This window comes from Chanos chanos, chromosome 8 (assembly GCF_902362185.1).
Source record: "Chanos chanos chromosome 8, fChaCha1.1, whole genome shotgun sequence".
NCBI lineage: Eukaryota > Metazoa > Chordata > Actinopteri > Gonorynchiformes > Chanidae > Chanos > Chanos chanos.
In genome coordinates, this window is record NC_044502.1 from 39763670 (window position 1) to 39786142 (window position 22473).

General features: G+C 37.9%; 1 protein-coding gene across 1 annotated transcript; it reads right to left on the reverse strand.

Moving 5' to 3' along the window:
- Positions 1 to 8628: 8628 nt before the first annotated feature.
- Positions 8629 to 9393, reverse strand: med18 (mediator of RNA polymerase II transcription, subunit 18 homolog (yeast)). Its single transcript, XM_030783218.1, has 2 exons — positions 9321 to 9393; positions 8629 to 9205 (listed from the first exon to the last, which is right to left on the reverse strand). The coding sequence occupies exons 1-2, from the start codon at positions 9391 to 9393 to the stop codon at positions 8655 to 8657; spliced, it is 624 nt and encodes a 207-aa protein (XP_030639078.1). The 3' UTR covers positions 8629 to 8654.
- Between the last annotated feature and the right edge of the window lie 13080 nt (positions 9394 to 22473).

Consider the following 22473-nt stretch of genomic DNA (forward strand, 5'->3'; position numbering starts at 1 on the left):
TATCCTCAAAAACTGAGTGATTAGACCGAGAAAAAAAATCCCCCTGGTGTATTTTCAAAAAAATACCTGATTTTTTTAAAGTCTATTTTTAAAAGGAAGGAATGATATCGTCTGGAAGTCGGTGAGCGTGGAAACAGGTCATTTTGAACGCGAAGCGTACAGTTTCAGAATCCAATGAGTAAAAATAATCGCAGCATCAATAGTAACAACAATCTGTCTTCCATTTCCTCTGAAATTAACAATCCTGAAAATTACACAAATCTCACAAGTAGCCTGTTATTCCACAGTCACTCTGCATTAAAGACAGTGACAGTGATTGGAGGGGCTTTTCAACGTGGAGCCGATATCGCTTTTAATTAAGCCGGCTGCAGCAACAGATGATATCTCAGACATCCAAGAAGCAGTGGATTGAGCACTCAGAAAAGTCTCCTGTAATAGGCTATTAAAAACGTCAGCGGAGATAAATCAAGAAAACCTCAACAAAGAGCTTCTTATTCGGGGAATAACGTGATTTCTCTGAGTGAGAAATTGTTCAGTCCTCGGCAGTAGACATGCGCAATTTCTCATCCGTTCACTCAAAGGTTTTTAACTGATTATATCCAGCGTTTATGATTGGACCTCAACATCTTGTAGCCTGAATCAGTTCTAAAGACAGTGGATCCCCAAACAGGCTTATGTATCGGTATAGTCTTTAGTGCAACATCCAACCATCCACACTCCTGTAGTCACAGATCACCTACGGTATGCCTCTATTACGATTATCCGTTCATTTTGGTCGTTGTAATCCTTTTCATTCGTTGGCTCCCACAGTCTTCGTATCGTAGTCGTGAGAGGATGACGCGCCCGGCGTTGTACAGTTTAATAAATTATTATCACAGACCGGTCAAAGCATGGGAATCGCTCTCCTCGCAGGTTGACCAGGGGCACGAGGATGATGCGCTGGCCAAGTCAGTTAAAGCGTACGTTTGTTGATCTAGGTAGTTCTGTCCGAACCCAAACGACGTCCGATTTCTGATGTTCATCCCTTCAAACAAATCACAGCCTTGTCACAATCACGGGGTGACGACCAAAAGTTTCCGTAAAACTGGTCTTGACAGAAATTTTACTAGATTGCCCCGTCTTTGACGAAACCGACTTCAGTTTCTGTAATAAAAAATAGTTATTTATTCATTTAAAGCCTGCTCGGAATAAATGCGTGCCTTTAAGCAAAATTTCTGTTGGCGTATTAAAACAAGCTTCTCGAAGCTTTCAGAACTGTTCCGTCCGTACACAGCGTGTGGCTGGAAATACCGAAACATTCGGGATGCCTCCAATTCTTGAGTCAAACCCAGGACCATCCCACACATTGACATCTGTAGTCCTCACATTAGTGCGCGCAAACCCCGGCTTGTCGCTTCACCTCTGTTTTTAACACTCTGGAAATGCAGTTTTCAACCACGATTACATAGATTTAGTTGAGATTACCAGAGATTAGATATCCGAATAATCTAATCCGATAGAGGGGATTTTAAAGACGTGAAATATGGTGAATTATTCCAGGCCATGATAGGTGAGAGATCCAGCACATTTTACCTCTAAAATGGACTTTGATCCTCAAAACGTTCTCCAAGTTTAAGACAAACGCTCCAGATACAGAGAATACTGTACAGAATATAAACTCACAATGACAATTCGCATGTGACCCATGTGTAATTCCCCCGAGTCTGTATGTTGACTGAGGGGGATTCCGCCCACGCCATGAACCATGGCGCCGCCTCCTGATTAACTAAAACGTGACAGCGAAATAACGCCTTCCATCGACCTTCAGACGACTGTCCGGCTTTAACTCTCATTCTTGTGTGATTATCAGTCTTAAGTACGGTTCGTTTTCCATGTGTTTTACAGTGAAACGTCGCTTTGTTAATCTAAGGTTTAGCTTTGACTTCAGGTTGCTTTGACCGCTCATCTGAGCGATTTCCCCTGTAGGATTCATCTGTGTCTTGGTGTTTTGATATTTAAGAACAGCAGTAGACTCTGAAAAGGAGGTTTGAACGAGACTAACTTTGGAATAATGCAAAACACATGGGTCGGTGGTTTCTGAGGGGGGAAATGGCACTTAAAAACAATTGAAGGGAGGAGATGCATCCCAAGGAATGAAAACAGAGTTGCTAGTTTGTTTGTTTTTTAATAGGGTGAATATTCTACTCATCTCTTTATGCCGAGATTACAAACTAGTGACCCTCCAACACTGGGTATGACTGTTTGCGGATAACATGTTAGCTACCCACAGACATTTCTTGCATGGCACTAAATTTGCTAAAAGTTAGCCAAGCAGATGCTAGGTGGGTGAACCAGCAATTAGTGGTCTAGCGTGGTGTATTTTTAAGCAACTTGTTCAAGTAAGCCAGAAATAGGCGGTCATGTACATCTACACCTGTGTAGGTCATGTGACACGTTTAACTTTTATCAGTTTTTCGAAGTATTCATCTCAAGTCATCAAGCTTTTAATATTAGCACTTAATCTTTTTTATCTAAATAAAAATTCAGTATCTTCTATCCTGCATTAAACACTTTACTGTTTAGATTTAAAGTCAGACGTTCTTGAATTCACTGATATGGAGAAAGGTTTTTTGTTCCTCAAAATAAGCAGTAAAATTCATGTATGATTATGCATATACAGTACATTTATTGTTGTTTATTCATACCAGTCAGTAAAATATGAGAACCACACTTCTATGTATTGATATGTATGACATTGTTTGCTTAACGTATCATTCAATGCTACTAATCATTGAAAACTGTCTTCCAAGCAAGCAGAACTTTGCCCCAGAGCCATGCATCCAACATTAGAAGTATAACATTCTTTTCACCATAGATATTTTCAAAATATTGTGTTGAGTGTCTTTTCTACGAATGTATTATCAGCAATACTATCCGAACTAAGTGTACAGTAATAAAGTGCTGACACTGTCAAACCTCTAAGTAATGTGCTTTAAATACTGATTAAATGTGCAGTAATACGGCAAAAGCATATAAAAATCGTATTACAAAAATCATTTGAGGCAACATGTGCAAGGCTTACTGTTAAAATTAGGAACTGAAAAAAGAGGAAAGACATAAACGTCAGCTCTGTTACCTATCAACAATATTGTTAGTAATTTCACCCAGCGACACAAACGGAACTGAGAATAACTTCATTGACCGTGATCACTGCTTATTTTCATAGTTCACATTAGTGTTAAGTCCTTTGCCTTTTCCATTTCATCCAGGATTATTACCGATTATGACTTCATAATAAATGCATTAGAACATTCTTGTTCGCACAGTACTTTTAATGGTGAAAAGCTCATACTGATCAAAGCTTTTATCATTGGTTTGTATCTAGTTCAAGTTCAAGTTCAAGTTTATTTGTACAGTGCTTTTTACAATCAAAACTGTCTCAAAGCAGCTTTACAGCGATCAGTAGCTAAACCCCCAGTGAGCAAGCCCAAGGTGACAGTGGCAAGGAGAAACTCTCTAAAAGAATGAATAGGAGGAAGAAACCTTGGGAGGAACCAAGACTCAACAGGGGGAGCCCATCCTCCTCTGGCCGGCACATAAAATAGACATTCACAATGTATAATGAGTCCATAGTAAACACACCTGTCTCTTGCCTGTGTTTGTCTAATTGTAATAAAATGATTATTACATAATACTTAATGGGAGGTTCCCCTGTATTTCAACATAATGTTTAATTCGGTCAATTCAAGATAGGAGAAAAGCAGCTTTTTCAAGTTGCCTGTGTACCATACGATAGCTAAATAATCTTTTTAGGAGGTGGACTGTTGGTATATTCAAAAGGCCTCTTTTGTAGATTCCTTATTGAAAAAAACAGGTATCACATGTATCAAACTCGTACGCTGATAGCATGACATACTATTATAAAGAAGAATTCGCTTGTATGTAGACGGACAAGTTTATCTGAGAGGCAGCGCAGGAACAGGACTGAGTGCAATGCGGATCCTTCTAGAATGGAGGCATATTTACAGAGACAGCAAGAGACATTGCAGGAGAGAAAAGTGAGTGAGAAAAAAACAGGAGGAGAGGCCAGTGCCAGAGAAGAGAAGTACAGCGAGTGGTAGAAACCCTGGTTAATCTACCGCAGAATCCTTAGGCCGACCCACAGCAAAAGATATTAAAGATTTACAACTGAATAAGATGCAAGAAATTGGTTTAGCAATAGGTTTTGACGTACACTGGGAGGAAAAGCAATTAATGGCTTTCATCAACATTATTCTGTTCAGTGAGAAAAAAAAAGAAATCAAGAGCGTGATATCAACAAAGCCAATTTTTACATGGGATTTTGTGTGTGTGTGTGTGTGTGTGTGTGTGCTAGAATGAGGAAAATCAAGAGACAGGACCCCAAGCACAGAGAGAATGAATATCTAAAAGACCTGCTCAACTGGCTGAAGGGAAGATACAGACAGATTCTCTTAGTGTTTGAATAAAAAAAGTTCTTATCTTGTAAAGACTCTGCTATTCTTTTCAGTTTTGTCAGTTCATCTGTCAAATCTGTGACATTTCACTTTTCACATAACAGACAACTTCAATGTTGCCTATATTGCCATAAAAGTACGCTACTATGTTATTAATGTTCACCTATGTGAAAGTTATTATGAAGGATATTAGGAGAGAAAACTAATTGTTCTAGCTAAAAAAAAAAAAAAAATACTCTTTCCCCCATTTTGGTTGGTGGGACACACACCCCTCAATCATAAAATGACCTGTTTGCCTTTTATCTTTGTGTTTACTAGCTAAGCATTTTCGTCCTAGAAAATGAAATTCGTGTGTTGCTTATCAAACAAAGATCGGTGTATAATGTGCTATATTATCCTGAGCAAATTCTTTAGCTTATCTTGTGAAAACTTTAAGATGCAAACAGTCATAACTAAAGTTAGTTCTGTCACCAGTTGTCACTTTCTGACTCTTTGCAAAAAAACAAACAAAAAAAAACCCTTCTATTGTCCAGTGAAAGTGACTTGTGTTGTCTCCAGTATGGGATAAGACCAGTGTTAGGTACAATGCACTGAGACATTCCAAGAGTGACATAAGTTACCACAGTCCAAATCCACAAAACACATCCACATACAGGCAAGAATTCTTTCCCCTGTCTCCACCCAGTACGCCCACTATATGGGCACTCTTAAATGTTACACAATACACCCACAGTTTCTATGACATGTGCCATGTTAAGTCATACACTTCCGAAAATACACATAGTAAACATAAAACATTTACGAGGTATAAAGATGAGTCATGTGTAAGTGTAACCTGACTTTTGACATAGTCCCAAAACAGGTTTCTCCAAAGTCCTGCAAATACTATTTTACAAACAAAACAAAAAATGTGTGTCCCGTTAACTCTGTAAGGTTTTCTTCTGTAACAGTGTACAAGTAACCACAAGAGGCTTACTTCATACCACAGGCTTTACTGAGCCATACATGCAAGGCAACAGCTGGATCATGACTTGGCTCCAAAGACTCTAAATTAGTCATTAAATTAGTCAGGTTCGGTTAGTCAAGTGTGGCTGGACGGACCTCCTTTCCTAGTCTTCTGTGTAAAATACTATGCATTGAAGCTATTCTAAAGTCTGAGGCTGAACAAATAATTAGGATTCCCATCATATGAGCAGAAGCCTTTCTGCCAAAATCTCGAGACAGGGACGGAAAGGAAGTGAATGAGAACAGAGGGAGGTGTCTAGGATGCTCTGGCAGGAGATGCAATGATGGGGGTGTTTAGAGTAAGAGTCCCTAAAGGCAAGGAGCTTCTCTTGCTCCCCATTCCAGACATTCCAGAGGTAGGAGGGCTGGTTTGGGGCTTTCTGCGGCTGATCTCAGAACAGGGCTCAGTACGTATGCCACTTGAGAAACCATCTGACCCACACGGGCTGTGTCTCAAACTTGCTGGTTTGTACAAAAACATACAGAAGAGAGAAGAAGGTAGGGAGAGGAATTATGTTCATGACCGATGAGGAATCTGTCCTCTCTCTCTTCTGTCTACTGCCACAGAAATGAGACCTCCCCCTTCAAAACATGACTGTTCCCCGAGTCATTTGGGAAACTGCTGTGAGCACTTTGCATGAGTAACGAGGCTATCCAGACGTCATTAAGAATCACACAGAGGCCTTGAAGGGTTTCTGCTTTATTGTATGTTGTGGTCGTGTACAAGCGTTCCAAAAAGTTTCTCGTAACGATGAAAGAGAAGTCATCTTTCCAAGTATCGAGAACGAGCAGGTGAGACCGGATTTCACCCCTGCGTGGCAACGGTCCAGATGGGGCTGTCTTAATACTTCCTGCCCCTGGCTAGAGTCAGCTTATCATGCCAGAGATCTTGGCACCAAACTCTACCTAGTATGCACAAAATGTTCCGATACGAGATGTCAGATGCTGCCCAGAGGGCTCGATGGAGTCAGTGAAGTACGCCCGAGACTGGCGAAGGTGTACAGGTAACAGTCTTCTCCAACACACTGACAGAGTCACTGACAGAGAGTTTTAACTAATGTGATCTGACACACCTATTTAATCCTATTTACCAACGACACACTAGCATAACAAGAAAACCCGTTAGCAGGAAGAATTTGGCCTGACACCAGCTTCCATTTGCCCAGTGGTGCGGACCATGAAAACTGTTTTGTCTTGGAGTTCTGTCTTCACTTCTACAGACCAGAAACACAAAGCAGAGATGTGATTATGACTCACAGCACCCTCATATGTAGTCTGAAGGATGAGAGAGAAAGTTGAATAAGTACAGCCAGGTAACCTGTGACACCCCCCACCACACCAAGGCAATCAAACAACCTACACAGCACATGTAGGATAACAGTACATTTCATTCAGGTGGGATAAGACAAGGTAGAGAAGAAAGGAGAAGGTATGGACTCCACATTTGTCTATAGAAATGCATCTTTTGATCAGGGCAAGGTAAGAGAATCCGAGAACTCATAAAGGGAGAGAAAGCAAAAAAAAAAAAAAAGAAAAGAAAAAGCAAAAAAAAAAAGCCGCAGCATGGTCTCTTTCAACCTTTCAACCAAAGAACCTTTCTTGTCCCACTTCAAGGCCACCTTTGGGCAAACAGCTTTTTTTTTCTTCCCTCTAAGAACATAATTCACTTTCAATAAATATTCTGGAGAACTGTCTGTCAGGGTATCATCTACGGGGTTCAGTACTTACCGGCAAGTAATTGTGCTTTGACAAGTGAATTGAATAGTACCTTTAAAAATGAATGCACAACAAAAACAGAATGTACTTTGGGGTTCCACAGGGTTGAAGGACTAGAGCATCATAAAAAAAAACTGACAGTTCATCAATGGACGCTAGCGCAACGCTGATCTACACGTTTGATATGTTTCGGTTACGAGAGCAAACTTAAGAGAGGCAGGAAAAAAACAGTGCTTCTACATCTGTCAAATCATACATGATCCTGTAGAACAATTCTGACACGCAGGCAGAGGCACGGTGAGCGATAGCAAATCTCCTCCCGTCCTGAGACCCAGTCACGAGCACAGACAGACATACATACACATGCTATACCGCCGACATGCAAATTAATCAGATTGCCTGTCTCACTCCATCCCTGCTGCAGCGGATGGCACGACTAAGACCTAAAAATTCTCAGAGAGAGAGAGAGAAAGAGTGAGAGAGCGAGAGGGGCTACTGCAAATTAATGATTTCCATCTCTATTCAAATGAGTGGCTGTGTCTCTCAGAGACCTGGGTGGGAAAATCGTCTTATACATTATGAATAGCTGGATCTCCGTCAGAGCACCTGAGGAGTAATAGCCTCATCTCCAGTCGCCGTCTCTATCGTCAGCACAAATGGGTTAACAGTGAAAATGAAAAGGGATGGGAGAGGAGGGGGAGGGGGTAAAAAAAAATATATATCAGTGCTTTTGTGAGAGAGAAGAAAGGAAAGCTTTCACAGGTCTACGTATCATTAAGCAATTGAGAAAGCTAATTAGGGATGGGGGGGGTATAGATCTCCTGCCTAATTATTGCCATGGTAACCACAGCTCACACATGTGGAGATGACATGAGAAACCACACTGCTCAACAGCAAAGACTGAAAATGGAGTATGGTTGACCCCTAGTGAACATTAGTGGAAACGCAGTTTGCTTAACTACGATGATAATACTGCATACTATCAAGACTTCAGAAGCTCCACAAAGTCCACACTCTCTATGCAACTCCAGATATACAATTAAAAACACAGACAGAAGAATAAGAGAATCTAAGCACTATTCTGAAAGAAAGTGTAGTTGAGAGAGGCCACATAACAGGGGAAGTGATTGCTGAAATGCACTTAAGTGAAAATGGGAACATATTAACTTTCATAAAAAAATATTAATTACAGAATGCTGAAAAATATAACAAATATTTATTCAAATATTAGCAGACTTCAATGTTGGCAATGTTTTATCAATTACGTCAATACAGCTGTTACCAGTCAAAAATACAACCCCCCAATAAGAAACAAGGACAGTAGTGTAACAAGATTACAACCTTCAATAACAGTGCCTCCATAACAGTGGAGTAAAACATCATTTGACAAGAGTCTTATTAAAAAAAAGGAGTCAGCTCAAGTGAGTGTAAGTCCTGAGCACTGACAGGGGCTTAGAAACAGCGCTGATCTTCCACCTCTCACACTCTCTTGGGGTCTATTTTCTCCAGGTGTACAAGGGGCTTTAGCTGTTCTGCAAAGCTACGCATGTCCTCAGAAACCGTGTCCTGTCCAGCTGGCGCCAGTACGCTGAGCTCCACCAGGTAAGACAGAGACAGAGGCTCGATGTTGTCCGTGTTTCCCGGGACCAGCACCCGAGACACTTTGCTCACGACGACCTTAAGCGCCCCCTTCCGGAAAACGTGACCCTTGGCGACAAATTCGTGGTCCATGCGGAAACCCATCTCGTTGAGAAAGTCGGGCAGGCTGTGCGAAGCGGCGACGTCCACGCAGTTGCGCACCAGAGCATGGCGACTCTTGTCGCCCACCTCGGGTTGGCCGAGGTAACGGAGGTGCCAGGGGGCGGTGGGGTGAGCCAGAGAGCGTCGGGCCCGGAGCATGAAGGGGTTTCCCTGTTGACCTTTCAGCAGATAGACCAGCTCGTGGTCAGCAAAACTCTCTGGTTCCATGTTATCGCATAAGCCTCGCAGTCGATGCAGGAGACTGTCAAGAGCCTGGTCCAAAACACTGCCTTTAAAAAAAAACAGCCAAATATAAGAAACTCACTTAGGGTCATATTCATAACACATGGTCTTAAACGAATAAAACCTAGTACTCTGGATTTTGCCAATAAAATGTGTATTTACCTTGCAGTAAATATTCCATCATATTAATTGTCCCCCCCGTGACAGGCATGACTGTGACCGGCGGTGCTTCCATCTTTATTCAAAAAAGCTAGAAAACAGTCGGAGCCGTAATCTGAAATTAAAACAAGCTGTTGCAATTTGTTGCAAAATGATCCGAAAAGACTTCGTAAATCTGACAAAATTACTGCGTATGAATATCGAGTACAGTTTGTTAAGGGGGTTACAACTTACAGGTGACGTCGATGAATGAATGGATAAAGCTCTCTGCAAATGGAGACAAATGGATGCTGCAGAGAAGCCGATTCTCTCAGCTACCGCCTGCGTTGCGTCTCTCGCGGGTCTGTACTCAAACACAGGCCGGGGATAAGGAGGGCCAGTGCCCTTTTAAATTGCAGCGGACTGGATACACGTTAGGATATTCCTATGCATTTACTTCTGACCTATATGAGATGCGAGTATGAAAAGAACAATATATATCAGAATGGCGAAACTAAAGAGAAAGTTTTAAAGCATAACTTGGGCGCTAACAATCTTTGGCGGCATTTGTTGTCTCGGAAGTTCAACCAGCAAGCGGTGTGACCGATAATTCACTGCGCATGCTCATTAAAGATGCATTCACGAACTTAAAACGTTTAGAAGCTTGTTTGAGGGTGCGTTCAATACAAAAGGAAGACTTAAAGTATTCCTTAAACGAGCAATTAAAGTTCATTATTTCTTATGCTGGGGTATTTTGAAGAAATTTGTTATTCAGCAATCTAATAATTTTATTAAATTTATACATTCCCCAAAATAAAAAGCCCATGTAAATCATTTTATCAAATATTTCTATTGACATGGTTTCATACAACACAGTGCCACTGATAAGGTTCTTAAGTTGGTGTCAACTGTTAGAGACAGTATCACTGAAGAAGATTCAAAAGTGAGTTTCGAGTCATCGGAGACACTGGAAAAATAATCACATTACACCCTTTAATAAAGTTCAAATTGTGAAGTTAGACATGCAAGAAAAACATGTTCAGCCCGAGTCTCATAGTTTACAAAATTTAACCAAAGCAAAGACATTGTGAACCACAGAAGAGACAAAGACTTCCAAAACTTACAGCTTTATTCTCAGCAAAAGAAACAAGACTACATGCAAACAGTACAATATGTGTTTTCTCTGCTCTCTTAAGCATTTAACAACAACTGGTCAAACAGATTGGAAATAACTACTGTATAATTATAATTTACGGTGACTACACCGTTGAATATTATCCTTTTAAATTTAAATTCTAACTTGGCTGTACACACATACAGTTTCAGGAATGTCTGCTACATTATTTCTCTGTTGATCTCTTCTGATGTCCAGAGTAGAATAAATAACTTCAGGCTGATTTACATCCTAAAAGGATCAAGGAAAAAACATGAATAAATGCATAGGCCTTTGATAATAAGAATTGTATGAAGGAGAAGTATTTGTTGTTGCTTAGATTCAGAGCCACAACAAGGTCAGACACAATTATGGAAATGTCACATGAGAAGGAATGCAAAGTTTATGTGACTTAATCACAGCTACAAAGGCAGCTATAAGGCCAGTCATACTAGAGGGAATATTGACTACGAGCATATGTCATCTAGAAATAAGGAGTGTTAATCAGCACTTCATTCAGTGAGTTTTCTTTAGTCTAACTATTGAATCTTTATGGAATTTCTGGACCTATGTCTGTACGGTAGCATTCTATTCCTCTATTCTTTAGAAGAACTTGAGAATCTCCCTCTTAAGGATTAGACCAACATCTCACACACACTGTTTAGACTTTGTATGACAGACATCCAAGAAAATACTGAGGCTGCCCTTAAGGCAAAGGTGGACTCAAACTACTGGATACATTTGTTGGTTCTATTATTTTGTTTGTTCTGTTTGAAGACTGATCATAGCAGTCTATGAACAAGCTGTGGACTCATTGCAGACAAAAGCAATGCTGAAATTAAGGAGTCAGTGTTACATTGCATGATTACCTCTGACCTGCCACCCACTCTCACATACACACAGCCTTGCTGAGAATCATTTCCTGAATGAAAAAAAAAAAGTTATTACAGTGATGCATCAAGCAACTTTCTATTATTAAGAAAGCGATGCTTAAATTAAATGGCCAGAGAATTTTTTTTTTCTTACCAGCACCCTGCTTGCACCGTAAAACGATCCCAAGCAGAACAATGATCAGTGTGCAAACACAAAGCGCAGATGTACTCAGTGCAACTATCAGTGCTGTTTGAGTCTCTCCATTGTATGCAGGGTCATCTGAAAAACACACAATGAAAAACTGTCAGAAATGAGATAGACTAAACTAATCACAGTTGAATGTTTTTCACGCTGATGACGACTTATTGTAACGAAAGAGCATTATCTAAATTAATGTTAAAATTTGGTGTGGTCTACCTTTCACTGCAGCTAAATTCCACAATATGTACAACAAGCAGTAAAGAGTACACTGAGATACTAGTACAGTGTTAGTATTAGACTAAGGTAATCAGCACAGGTCCTATATAAATAGATGATAGGTTTAGTGTGATTTACTTTCCTCTTATATCTATTGACAAATACTACATCACCTGAGTCCACTGATTGTGTAACGTTATGTTTTCTGATGAGTCTCTCTGTCTCATTCCTAACATTCACTCTGCACATCACAGACCCTTTTGGTTCTTTTAAACCAGTCACTGAGATATTCCATCTCTCTGTTGACAAAATGAGTGGATTTGTATCTTCTGCACTGATATCCATATCACACAACAGTGAGCAGTTCAGTCGAGAATCATTATCAGCAGCAGCAGCATTGACTGTAAGACACAGCAAGACACTGTTATTTAGTTATTTAGGATGAGGACATACATACAAAATGATAAACTATATTACTGTTACTACTATTCCTACTACTGCTTCTCATGAAAATATGAATGTTACAACCAGTTATGGCAATGACATTAAAAATCATAACAGCAAAAATAAAACAAAGTAAGTAAAAGTAAGGCAAATACTTTTCAAATACTTTTTTGTTCAGCAACTGATGTGACCATCAGTACTACTCAATTTTTAAGTAGTTATCATTTAACAACAAGAATGAGAATAAGAATAAGAATATATATTCTAAAAACGTTATGAATGTTTTAATAGTATTTTTTTTACTAGTTGTTCTTTGATTTTTGATTACATGAGTCAAATTGAAAGACACTCACCAATAACAACACACAGACTGAGAGAGAGACGTCTGTGACACCCAGTCTGTGTCTGTATCCAACAACTGTAGTTCCCTGCATTAGCTCCATGGATATCCCGCAGGAAAATTGACTCGTGTGCTGACAGGGAATTATGAACTGACTTTCCAAATTCCTTAAACGTCCAAGACACTTTCCACCTTCCATTAGTGGGACAACTGTAGTTAAGAACACCACCTCCAACTATAAATTGTCTTCTCATTAAAGGAGAAAAGGATTCTGGGAATGAAAGGTTTGTTTTTAGTCTTGTGTTAAAGAATCTAAAGAAGTCTGTAGTTTCTATCAGTCTGGTTGAAGTCACAGATCTTAGCACATGTCTGCAAATTTTTCATCAAAAACACAATTTAAAACACAAAACTTAAGAAGAATGCACAGTCTTTTCTGTATCATGGAATAAAATACACTTGTACAAATACTGAAAAAATTATATGTTATGATCCCTGAGTAAAATAAATTTGTATAAGTCATAGAATTATGACATTGATATTACACTGGGGAAACTGAAATTGTAGATACCGGATTGAATCAGCAGAGATGTAGGTTCTCCAGAGATGGTCTTCTCTTTTTCATCCACTTCACAGTGGTACGAACCTTGGTCCATGTCAGTAAAAGGGTCAATAATAAGAGAAAAGTTTGCAGTGTTTTTCCTCATCTTCAACTCAGAACTGTATGAACGAATCCCTTGTGCAGACATAGTGACAAGTTTCTTACATTTGCCATCATTCTTAGAGCAGTAAATCCACTTGGCAGGTTTGTTGGTGTCAAAGACAGGACAGGGGATTTCCACTCTGCTTCCAAATGGTCTGTACTGGTCACCTGTTAAACAACCCCCCAAAAAAGCTTTGGTTTGTTTTTCATTTTGTTTCATTTTCTTTAACACAATGTAAAATGTGTTCAAAGAATATAAAGATTAACAATAAACAAAACAGACTTGCTGAAACAAAAGAGAAGCAAAAGTTCAATCATCTCACTGAGTTCATTGTCATAAATAAAATCTGATTTCACTTCAATATACAACATATAGTCATTCTCATATATACATGCTCTATGCTTTACAAAAAACAACAATAAACATGATAAATATTGATATTTAAGCAGGAGAATCAGTGTGTTTCAATAGTCTCCAAACACATGGATAAAAACGGAATACAGCAAAATTCAATTTTATCAGATCAGGATTCTCTCAGAGGAAATGTGTACAACTGTATGGATCTCACAGTGGTTTCAGATAATTTCAGAGTGTGTTAAATCTGGGCATAGTGTGCACAAATTTAAGACTCTCTTAATCTATAGGCACATTCTGTGAAAATTATGAAGAATGACATTCATTTAGTCTTTACTCTGTGAACTATTTGTATAGAGAACCTTGTGGTTAGAGTTACATACCATTGTACATTATTAATGAGAAATGTGTTTAAAATTGAGTTAAGTGTTCTCAGATGAGTTGAAGTTTTTTTGGGGTTTTTTTAAAATTATTTTTGCTTTGTTGTCTCTGAAACCTTGGCACCACATAACATCTCTTGCAGAGGTGTCAATATAGCTGAATAAACTGTTATAACCACACAGTTTGCAAGAGAGAAATGTGAACTGCAGTGAGCAAGCAGACGCTTGCTCAACCATTTTTAGTCTCACTTTTTAAAACACTTTCCACTCCAATTTCCATAAAACACGTCGTGGTACCATACTGTACATAGAGCATATCGTGATTCAGACAAACCAGAATAACAGCACTATTATGATTATGATTGACTTCACTTTTGGAATAAAAAATGTGATGCAGATGACCTGTCCCCATGGCACAATCATACATACATGTTTGACTGAAAATGCCACCGTCAGAGCAAATGTTCATTATCAATAAAAAAGGGAACAATTATGTTAAAAAATAAATGGCAAGTAAAACTTAAAAAAAAGAAGAAAATGGGGCCAATACTGAAGAAATCAAGTAATTTATCTATAAGTTTTAAAAAAAAATGATCACATCTGATTTTAGAATCTTCGATATGGAAATCTTATTCCTCTGAAATATGGGTGATACAATTTACTTTTTTAAGGGCCCTCACAGTTTTTAGAAAATACTGATGTTTAGACTAGTTTTTTGTTTACTTCTGTTTGTTTACTTTTTTATTAAACAGTTTTGTGGCACTCTGTAATATTACTCATTTATTTTACTGAGCAATAAAATCAAATATTAAGAGTTAAGAGTTATCTCATTCCGAATCCATCCAATTTGTCCTATCATCATCTTTTTAAAATGTCATAGGTTTTTGTTCAATACTGATATCATGTTCTGTCAATGCAAAAGTGTCACACATAGCACTTACCGTTTCTCGAGTGAGATAAACAGGCTTGAAGTACAGATGGAAGAATAATTATGCTGAATAACCGTCTCATGGCAAATCACTCTGTGTCATTTGGCCGTTTTAAGAATGTCCATCACCTTTGAAATGATGAACAATAACTTGTCTGTCAAAAGTTTAACACAGTATGACATTTACATTGTTGTCTGGTGTTGTTTTGTTGCTTTGCGGTTCTGCTCACTTCACGCTGTGATGTGGTGTGGCTTTGAATTTCCTCTTCAGTCCATCATTTCATATGTATGGCAGCCTTTGTGAAGTTACTCATATAAGGCCAAGCAAAGCACCACACAGCTGAAAAGAGTCAAAACTTTCAGCTCTATCCAAAAAAAAAAAACCTTTGTGTGACACTTGTAGTGTTGACTTGACACTGGATTTTGGTGTAAGACTTTAAAAGTGAGACTATTTTAACAAGGTTATTCACAACTACAAAATCTGATAATTACGGTCTGAGTCAGCTCTTACACCGTAATAAGATATGAAATACTTTGGATCAGTGTATTTGGTCTTTAGCATTAGGGGGGCATTTAGCCAATGTAAAAAAAAAAAAAAAAAAGCACGCCTTTGTGACATGCTTGTTGTCTTGTTTCCGTTTGTGGCCCATGTTGAAAACAGATAAGACGGCACCACATGTGTCAACAGGAACCAAGACACACAGCATTAGCTTTCCCTCTAAGAAGAAGAAAACTTTGATTCTGTTGAATCAGACAGCTTCATGCATGAAATGAAACTGTAAGCAAAAGTGCATTACTTACAATATAATTGCAAAATATGATTAAAATTTGTGTATTAGAAAATATGGTATGATATGAATAGATAACAAAACAAATAGAAAGAGAGAGCGAACTTGAAGGTTACTGTTAGCTCTGCAATGGAAATATTTAGACACTGTCAAAGGCAACAGTTCTTCATGCTGTTAAAATATAAATGCATAACATATCAGAATGGAAACATGAAAGAATAGAAATGGAGGACATGAACAGTGTTACTTTTACTTACATTACAACATCAGAGCAGTTACATGCATTATGAGTTGACTGGCTGACTTTGGTTTGAGCATTAGATGAATGGAAAAGATGATGACAGATTGAAGCAGCAAATTGAGGGTAGGGTTGGCGGGGGTGGGTAGCACATCAGACACAATGTTTTCCGGAATTAGACGAGCCCCATGTTCTGTGTGGGCCAGTGAGGGACATCATCTACTCATGTAACAAAAGTGAATTTCTGTTCTTCAGCAAATTTCAGCTAATTCGTTTTTTAGGATTCTCCTATAGTTTATGACATCCATTTCCTCAGTCCACCTTATGAAGACTCTAGATACCACCCAATGAAAGGTCTTCAATTAGCATTACATTACTGTGAACAATCACTCTCTGCATTCATATGACTGAGTGCAAGGTAATGTGTTGACTGTACATCTTTTTAATGATTCAAAAAGGGAAGAATTTAGCAGAGGACTTCAGTAATTTCAGTCATTTCCATTTTTTTTTGTTCTTTTTGCGCTGCCATTTACTCTAGTTTGTACACTGCTATAAAAGACAGTAAAACTGTAGCTTTTTATAAGTAACCTTGAGTCCAGATAGCTAAGAACTGTGGTTCTGAAACCTTTTACCAAGAAACCCAGGAAGTTGTTATTTAAAACACAACTAACATTCATAAACAGAAAATGAGTAACCCCCCCCAGAGGCGTAACACTGCGTGCTACCTAGTTTTAACTCAGTGACACTTTTGATAAGGGGATTTTGAATGATGATGCAGTTTTGCATTTGTGAGTTATTGATGCGTGGTTGTATTAGGGGTCCAAGGGGTTTAACTACCGTTGGCCCATTTTCACACCTCGAGCATGCACAAGTGAAAATCTGACAGAACAATACGGTGAGCATCAGATACTGGCAATGGCTTAATCAAGACTCCCGTGAAAAATAGTGGAACTACAACAGCAGTGCTGAAAATATTTTGTAGTAACAATATAGATGGAGAGTACATTATGATTCGAGAAGAGATACTTGTAAAAATGAAGAGATGAGCACAGAGGCCACATTCTGACATGGACAGAATTGGGGACTGCTGTGATGAACCAGTTGTGGAAATGGGAATATATTAATGTGCCTAAACAAATCCACCCAGTTCCAAATCATTCAATGTCTGACAATGAAGAGTTTGAGAGTTTGAAGACAGTTCAGTCCTGTCAATATTAAATCAGTTTGTCAGTAAAACATTTGTAAAAATATAAAAGCTTATACGATACTGCGATGGAAAGAAAACACTGCATCACCCACCAACCAAGTGTCTCCATGTGTGTGAAGCTTAATGATATACAGTAGTGTAAGTCTCACTAGAAATGAAAGGTCTCCCTAAGCTGAGTTTAGATTTAGATTTAGATTTAGAAGTTATGGGGATTGTTAGAGGAGCTAAACCAGCATCTCCCCCCTCCTCTCACACCCTTTTGGGGTCCACCTTTTCCAGTTGCATGAGGGGTTCAAGCCACTCCACAAAGAAGTGCATGTTCCCAAGCACAATTTGCCAGTAAAATGAACTCCAACAGTTAGGATGGAGAAAAAGGATCGTGGCATTCTTCATGCTGCTCAGTACCAGCACTCACTTCACTTTATCTGCCCCCCCCCCCCAACACACCACACCCCCACCTTCCTCAAATCAAACACATGCACATATGTCAATGCAAATCAAGCCTTGTCAGCTCTCATCCTCCACTCCAGGTTGGACAAAGCAACTGATGGTCAATAAAAGTGTCTTAATTGAATTGCATTGAATCAAATTGAATTGAATTGAATTGAATTGAACTGAACTGAAGTGAACTGCATTGATTTGAACTGAATTGAACTGAACCAAACTGAACTGATTTGAACAGTAGAGTATACACATGAGAGTATGTACATAAAATCATTTTTTGGCTGTGCTTTCAGGTAAGGCCTTCCTCATGTTGATCATGTCTCTGATGACGTGTACAAAATGAGACTCCACTGTTTCGTCAACAAACTGACAACCCAAGTTCAGCTACACAGCTTTGATACATTATTGTTAACATATATCTGACACATTTCTCTGAAGGCATGACAAACATATTTGAAATCATGCAGTTTCACCAATTCAGAAGTGTCTCATCTTACTCACTAAACATCTGTTCATGCAATGATTAGCCTACATTTTAGCAACTAGCATTTTTCAAAACCAACAGCTGTGATTATTTATTCATGCTTAACCTCAGATGTGAACAGGAACACTCTGTGCACTCCTTCATGCATGTTCACCAGGGACACACGCAAGACGACTGACATTTCAAACCATTATTTCAATGGTGCATTTGTGATCATATTAACATTGTGACACTTCTGTAATGATGATCATCCAAAATCATGGAGTGATGAGTACAACATGTTTATTAAAGGTGATATACCGCTCATGAGTGGCACTGAAAAACTGACGTGTCGCACATTTCACTGATGTGTGAATTGTGCAGAGAGACATGCAATCAACATCTGGTGCTTAGCCTTACACGTTGTATGTTACGTTTAACCACAGCAAACACATTATCACCCGGAGAGGTGGCAGAGACTAAAAGATCTCACTTTATTCTCAACAACAACAGTGGTGACAAAAGCAACAACAGAAACAACAACAACAATAACAACGACCAAATAGTAGTAACATAAATGGTTTATGTATTATACAACATCTATGAGCATTCACCCATTTATTAGACACATACGGAATTGGATTGTCTACTACAGTTAGAATTTTACATTTTAAATTGCTTGTAAGAACACTCGCTTTCAAACATGACGTTTTTTCTCTGTTCATCTCTCACAACCTCGAATCTGATATAAACCACTTCAGACCAGCCTTCGTGCTAAAATGAAAGAAAAAACATGTGAATTGTTGTGTTGCAATGAGAAATAGGAAAGTAAGAAGAACAGTCATTATGGCTGTGGTAGAGAGTGTATTTGCTCTTATCAGATCAGTCAGTCATGATGTTATCTGATTATAAATATTAAAATTTCCCTTACCTCTGATTCTGCTTTTGCTCTCAGCCATAAAGAGCGTCTGTCAGTCATTTTCTGAATTAAAAAACAAAATATTGAAATGACACACCCAGTTAAGTCACTTTAAATTCACAGCAAATCGAATTAAAACAAGTCTAAAAGGGATTTGGTTTAGTTTTCTTACCAGTATCAGCTCTCCAGTGTAGAGAAATCCAAAATACTGCAGTAACTATAATGCAAACACAAACTGCAGATGCAATAATTACCACTGGCACCACAGAATGAGAGTCTCTGCTGTCTATAATTACAATGTGGGAAAAAAGATCAGTGAAAAAAGAGTAAGAATCAAGTCAACAATCAAGTGAACAGAGATAAAGGTTTCTTCGCTGGTAGATTTAGTTGTACTAGATCCAAAATGCTATGAACCATTCATCCAACAATTCAAAATTTGAAATTTAATATACTGGAAAAATTACATTGGAAAAAAAAATATTTACCTTCGACTAGATTTAGACTAAACAATTTAGCCTATTTAATATAGAATATTCAATGATTTCAGCAAACAACCAAATGAAATTTGAACTTGGAAGCCTATTTACATATTATCATACATAGTGCAGACACAATACTTAACCTGAGTCCACTGATTGTGTGACATTATGTTGCCTGTCTCTGTCTCATTCCTAACACTCACTCTGCACATCACAGACCCTTTTGGTTCTTTTAAACCAGTCACTGAGATATTCCATCTCTCTGTTGACAAAATGAGTGGATTTGTATCTTCTGCACTGATATCCATATCACACAGCAGTGAGCAGTTCAGTAGAGAATCATTATCAGCAGCAGCATTGACTGTAAGACACAGCAAGACACTGTTATTTAATGTATGAGGACATACATATAAAATAATAAACTATATTACTGTTACTACTATTCCTACTACTGCTATTAATGAAAATATGTTATGGCAATAACATTAAAAATCATAATAGCAAAAGTAAAACCGAAAAACAAATATTTTTCAAATACTTTTTTGTTCAGCAATTGATGTGACCATCAATACTACTACAATTTTATCATTATACAATAAGAATAAGAACAAGAATATATGTTCTAAAAATGTTATGAATGTTTTAATATGTTTTTTTTATAGTTGTTCTTTGATTACATGAGTCAACTTCAGAGACACTCACCAATAACAACACACAGACTGAGAGAGAGACGTCTGTGACACCCAGTCTGTGTCTGTATCCAACAACTGTAGTTCCCTGCATAAGCTCCACGGATATCCCGCAGGAAAAGAAACTCATGTGCTGACAAGGAATTATGAACCGACTTTCCAAATTCCTTAAACGTCCAAGTCACTCTCCACCTTCCATTAGTGGGACAACTGTAGTTAAGAACACCACCTCCAACTACAAATTGTCTTCTCATTAAAGGAGAAAAGGATTCTGGGAATAAAAGGTTTGTTTTTAGTCTTGTATTATAGAATCTAAAGAAGTCTGTAGTTTCTATCAGTCTGGTTGAAATCACAGATCTTACCACATGTCTGCAAACTTTTCAGCAAAAACACAATTTAAAACACACAACTTAAAAAGAATATACAGTTTTTTTCTTTATCCAGGTGTAAAATACACTTGTACAAATACTGAAAAAAGTATATGTTTTCTGTTGATCCCTGAGTGACATAAACTTGTATAAGTCAAAGAATTTTGACACTGATATTACACTGGGGAAACTGAAATTGTAGATACCAGATTGAATCAGCAGAGATGTAGGTTTTCCAGAGATGGTCTTCTCTTTTACAACCACTTCACAGTGGTACGTACCTTGGTCCATGTCAGTAAAAGGCTCAATAATAAGAGAAAAATTCTCAAGAGTTTTTTTCCTCATTCTCAACTCAGAACTGTATGAACGAATCCCTTGTGCAGACACAGTGACAAGTTTCTTACATTTGCCATCATTCCTAGAGCAGTAAATCCACTTGGCAGGTTTGTTTGTGTCAAAGACAGGACAGGGGATTTCCACTCTGCTTCCAAACGGTCTGTACTGGTCACCTGTTAAACAACCATAAAATAAATTTTTAAAAAAGTTTATAGTCTGCTTTGGTTTGTTTTTTTCTTGTTTCATTTGCTTTGACACAATGTAGAATATGCTCCAAGTCTAGAAAGCTTAACTGACACGCTGAAACAAGCAAAGAAAAGCAAAGAGTTTCATTCTCATGTATACATGACCTAAACTTTACAAACAACAACAACAATGATTATTGTTAATAAATATTGATACTTCAGCATTTCAATGGTCTCCAAACACACGGATAAATATGGAAATCAATCCAGCAGAATTAAATCGTTATCAGACTCGGATTCTCACGGAGGAAATGTGTATAATTGTACGGATCTCACACTGGTTTCACATCGTTTGTGTTAGGATTTGAGCATAAAATTCTCTGTGTTAAGCCTTACAACTCTACAGGCTCATTCTGTGAAAGTCATATAGAATGACATTCATTTAGTCTTTACTCTGTCAACTATTTGAATAGAGAAGCATGTGGTTATAGTTAGGTGCTATTGTACACTGATAATGAGAATGCGTTTAAAACTGAAAAAGTGGTCTAGGATGAGTTGGAGTTAAAATGAAAAAAAAAATGTAGTTTTGTTGTCTCTGAAACTGTGAAACTACATAGTATCTTTTGCAGAGGCGTCAGTATAGCTGAGTAAACCATTACAACCACACAGCCTGCACGTGAAGACTTGCAAGAGAGAAATGTGAACTGCAGTGAGCAAGCAGACGCCTACTCAATGATTTTTAGTCTCAGCTTTTAAAACACTTTCCACACCACTTTCCATAAAACATGTTGTGGTACCATAATGTACACAGAGCATATTATAACTCAGATAAACCAGAATAACAGCACTATTATGACTGTAATTTAATTCACTTTTGGAATAAAAAAAAAGGATGATAGAGATGACCTGTCCCTGTAGCACAACTATACATACATGTTTGACTGAAAATGCCACTGTCAGAACAAATGTTCATTGCCAAGAAAAGAAAAAGATTATACTAAAAAAATAAAAGCAGGTGAATTAAAAATCTGAAAAAGAAAAAAAATTGAAATAATATTAAAAAAAACATAAATGTATATTTGACATGGTAAAAATGATACTACATCTGAATGTTCTTGGTGGAAAATTGTACTTTTCTGAAAAATGACGAATGTATTTTGTCTTAGCAATGAGGTCAAAGTTTTGAAACAATAAATCAGTGATGTCAGTGATATGGTTCAGCTATCATACTGATTTTTGGTTTGTTTATTTGTTTGCTTGCTTTTTTTATTAAACAGTGTGGTATTTAATATTATTAATATTATATTTAATATTACTGCTCATTTATTTACTGCTCATTTATTTAAAGAGTCAAAACAAGTGTTAAAGCAAGAAGTGCAATGTATACCAGATGGGCAGAAGTTTTACCTACAATTTAAAAAAAAAAAATCAGAAAATGATTTCTTCTAAGTTATACCACCCTGGTAGACTT

Coding starts and splice junctions, on each gene's coding strand:
- med18 (XM_030783218.1), bottom strand. CDS start 9,393: ATGGAAGCACCGCCGGTCACAGTCATGCCTGTCACGGGGGGGACAATT. Junction 9,206..9,320: donor GATGGAATATTTACTGCAAG/GTAAATACACAT, acceptor TTTTTTTTAAAG/GCAGTGTTTTGGACCAGGCT.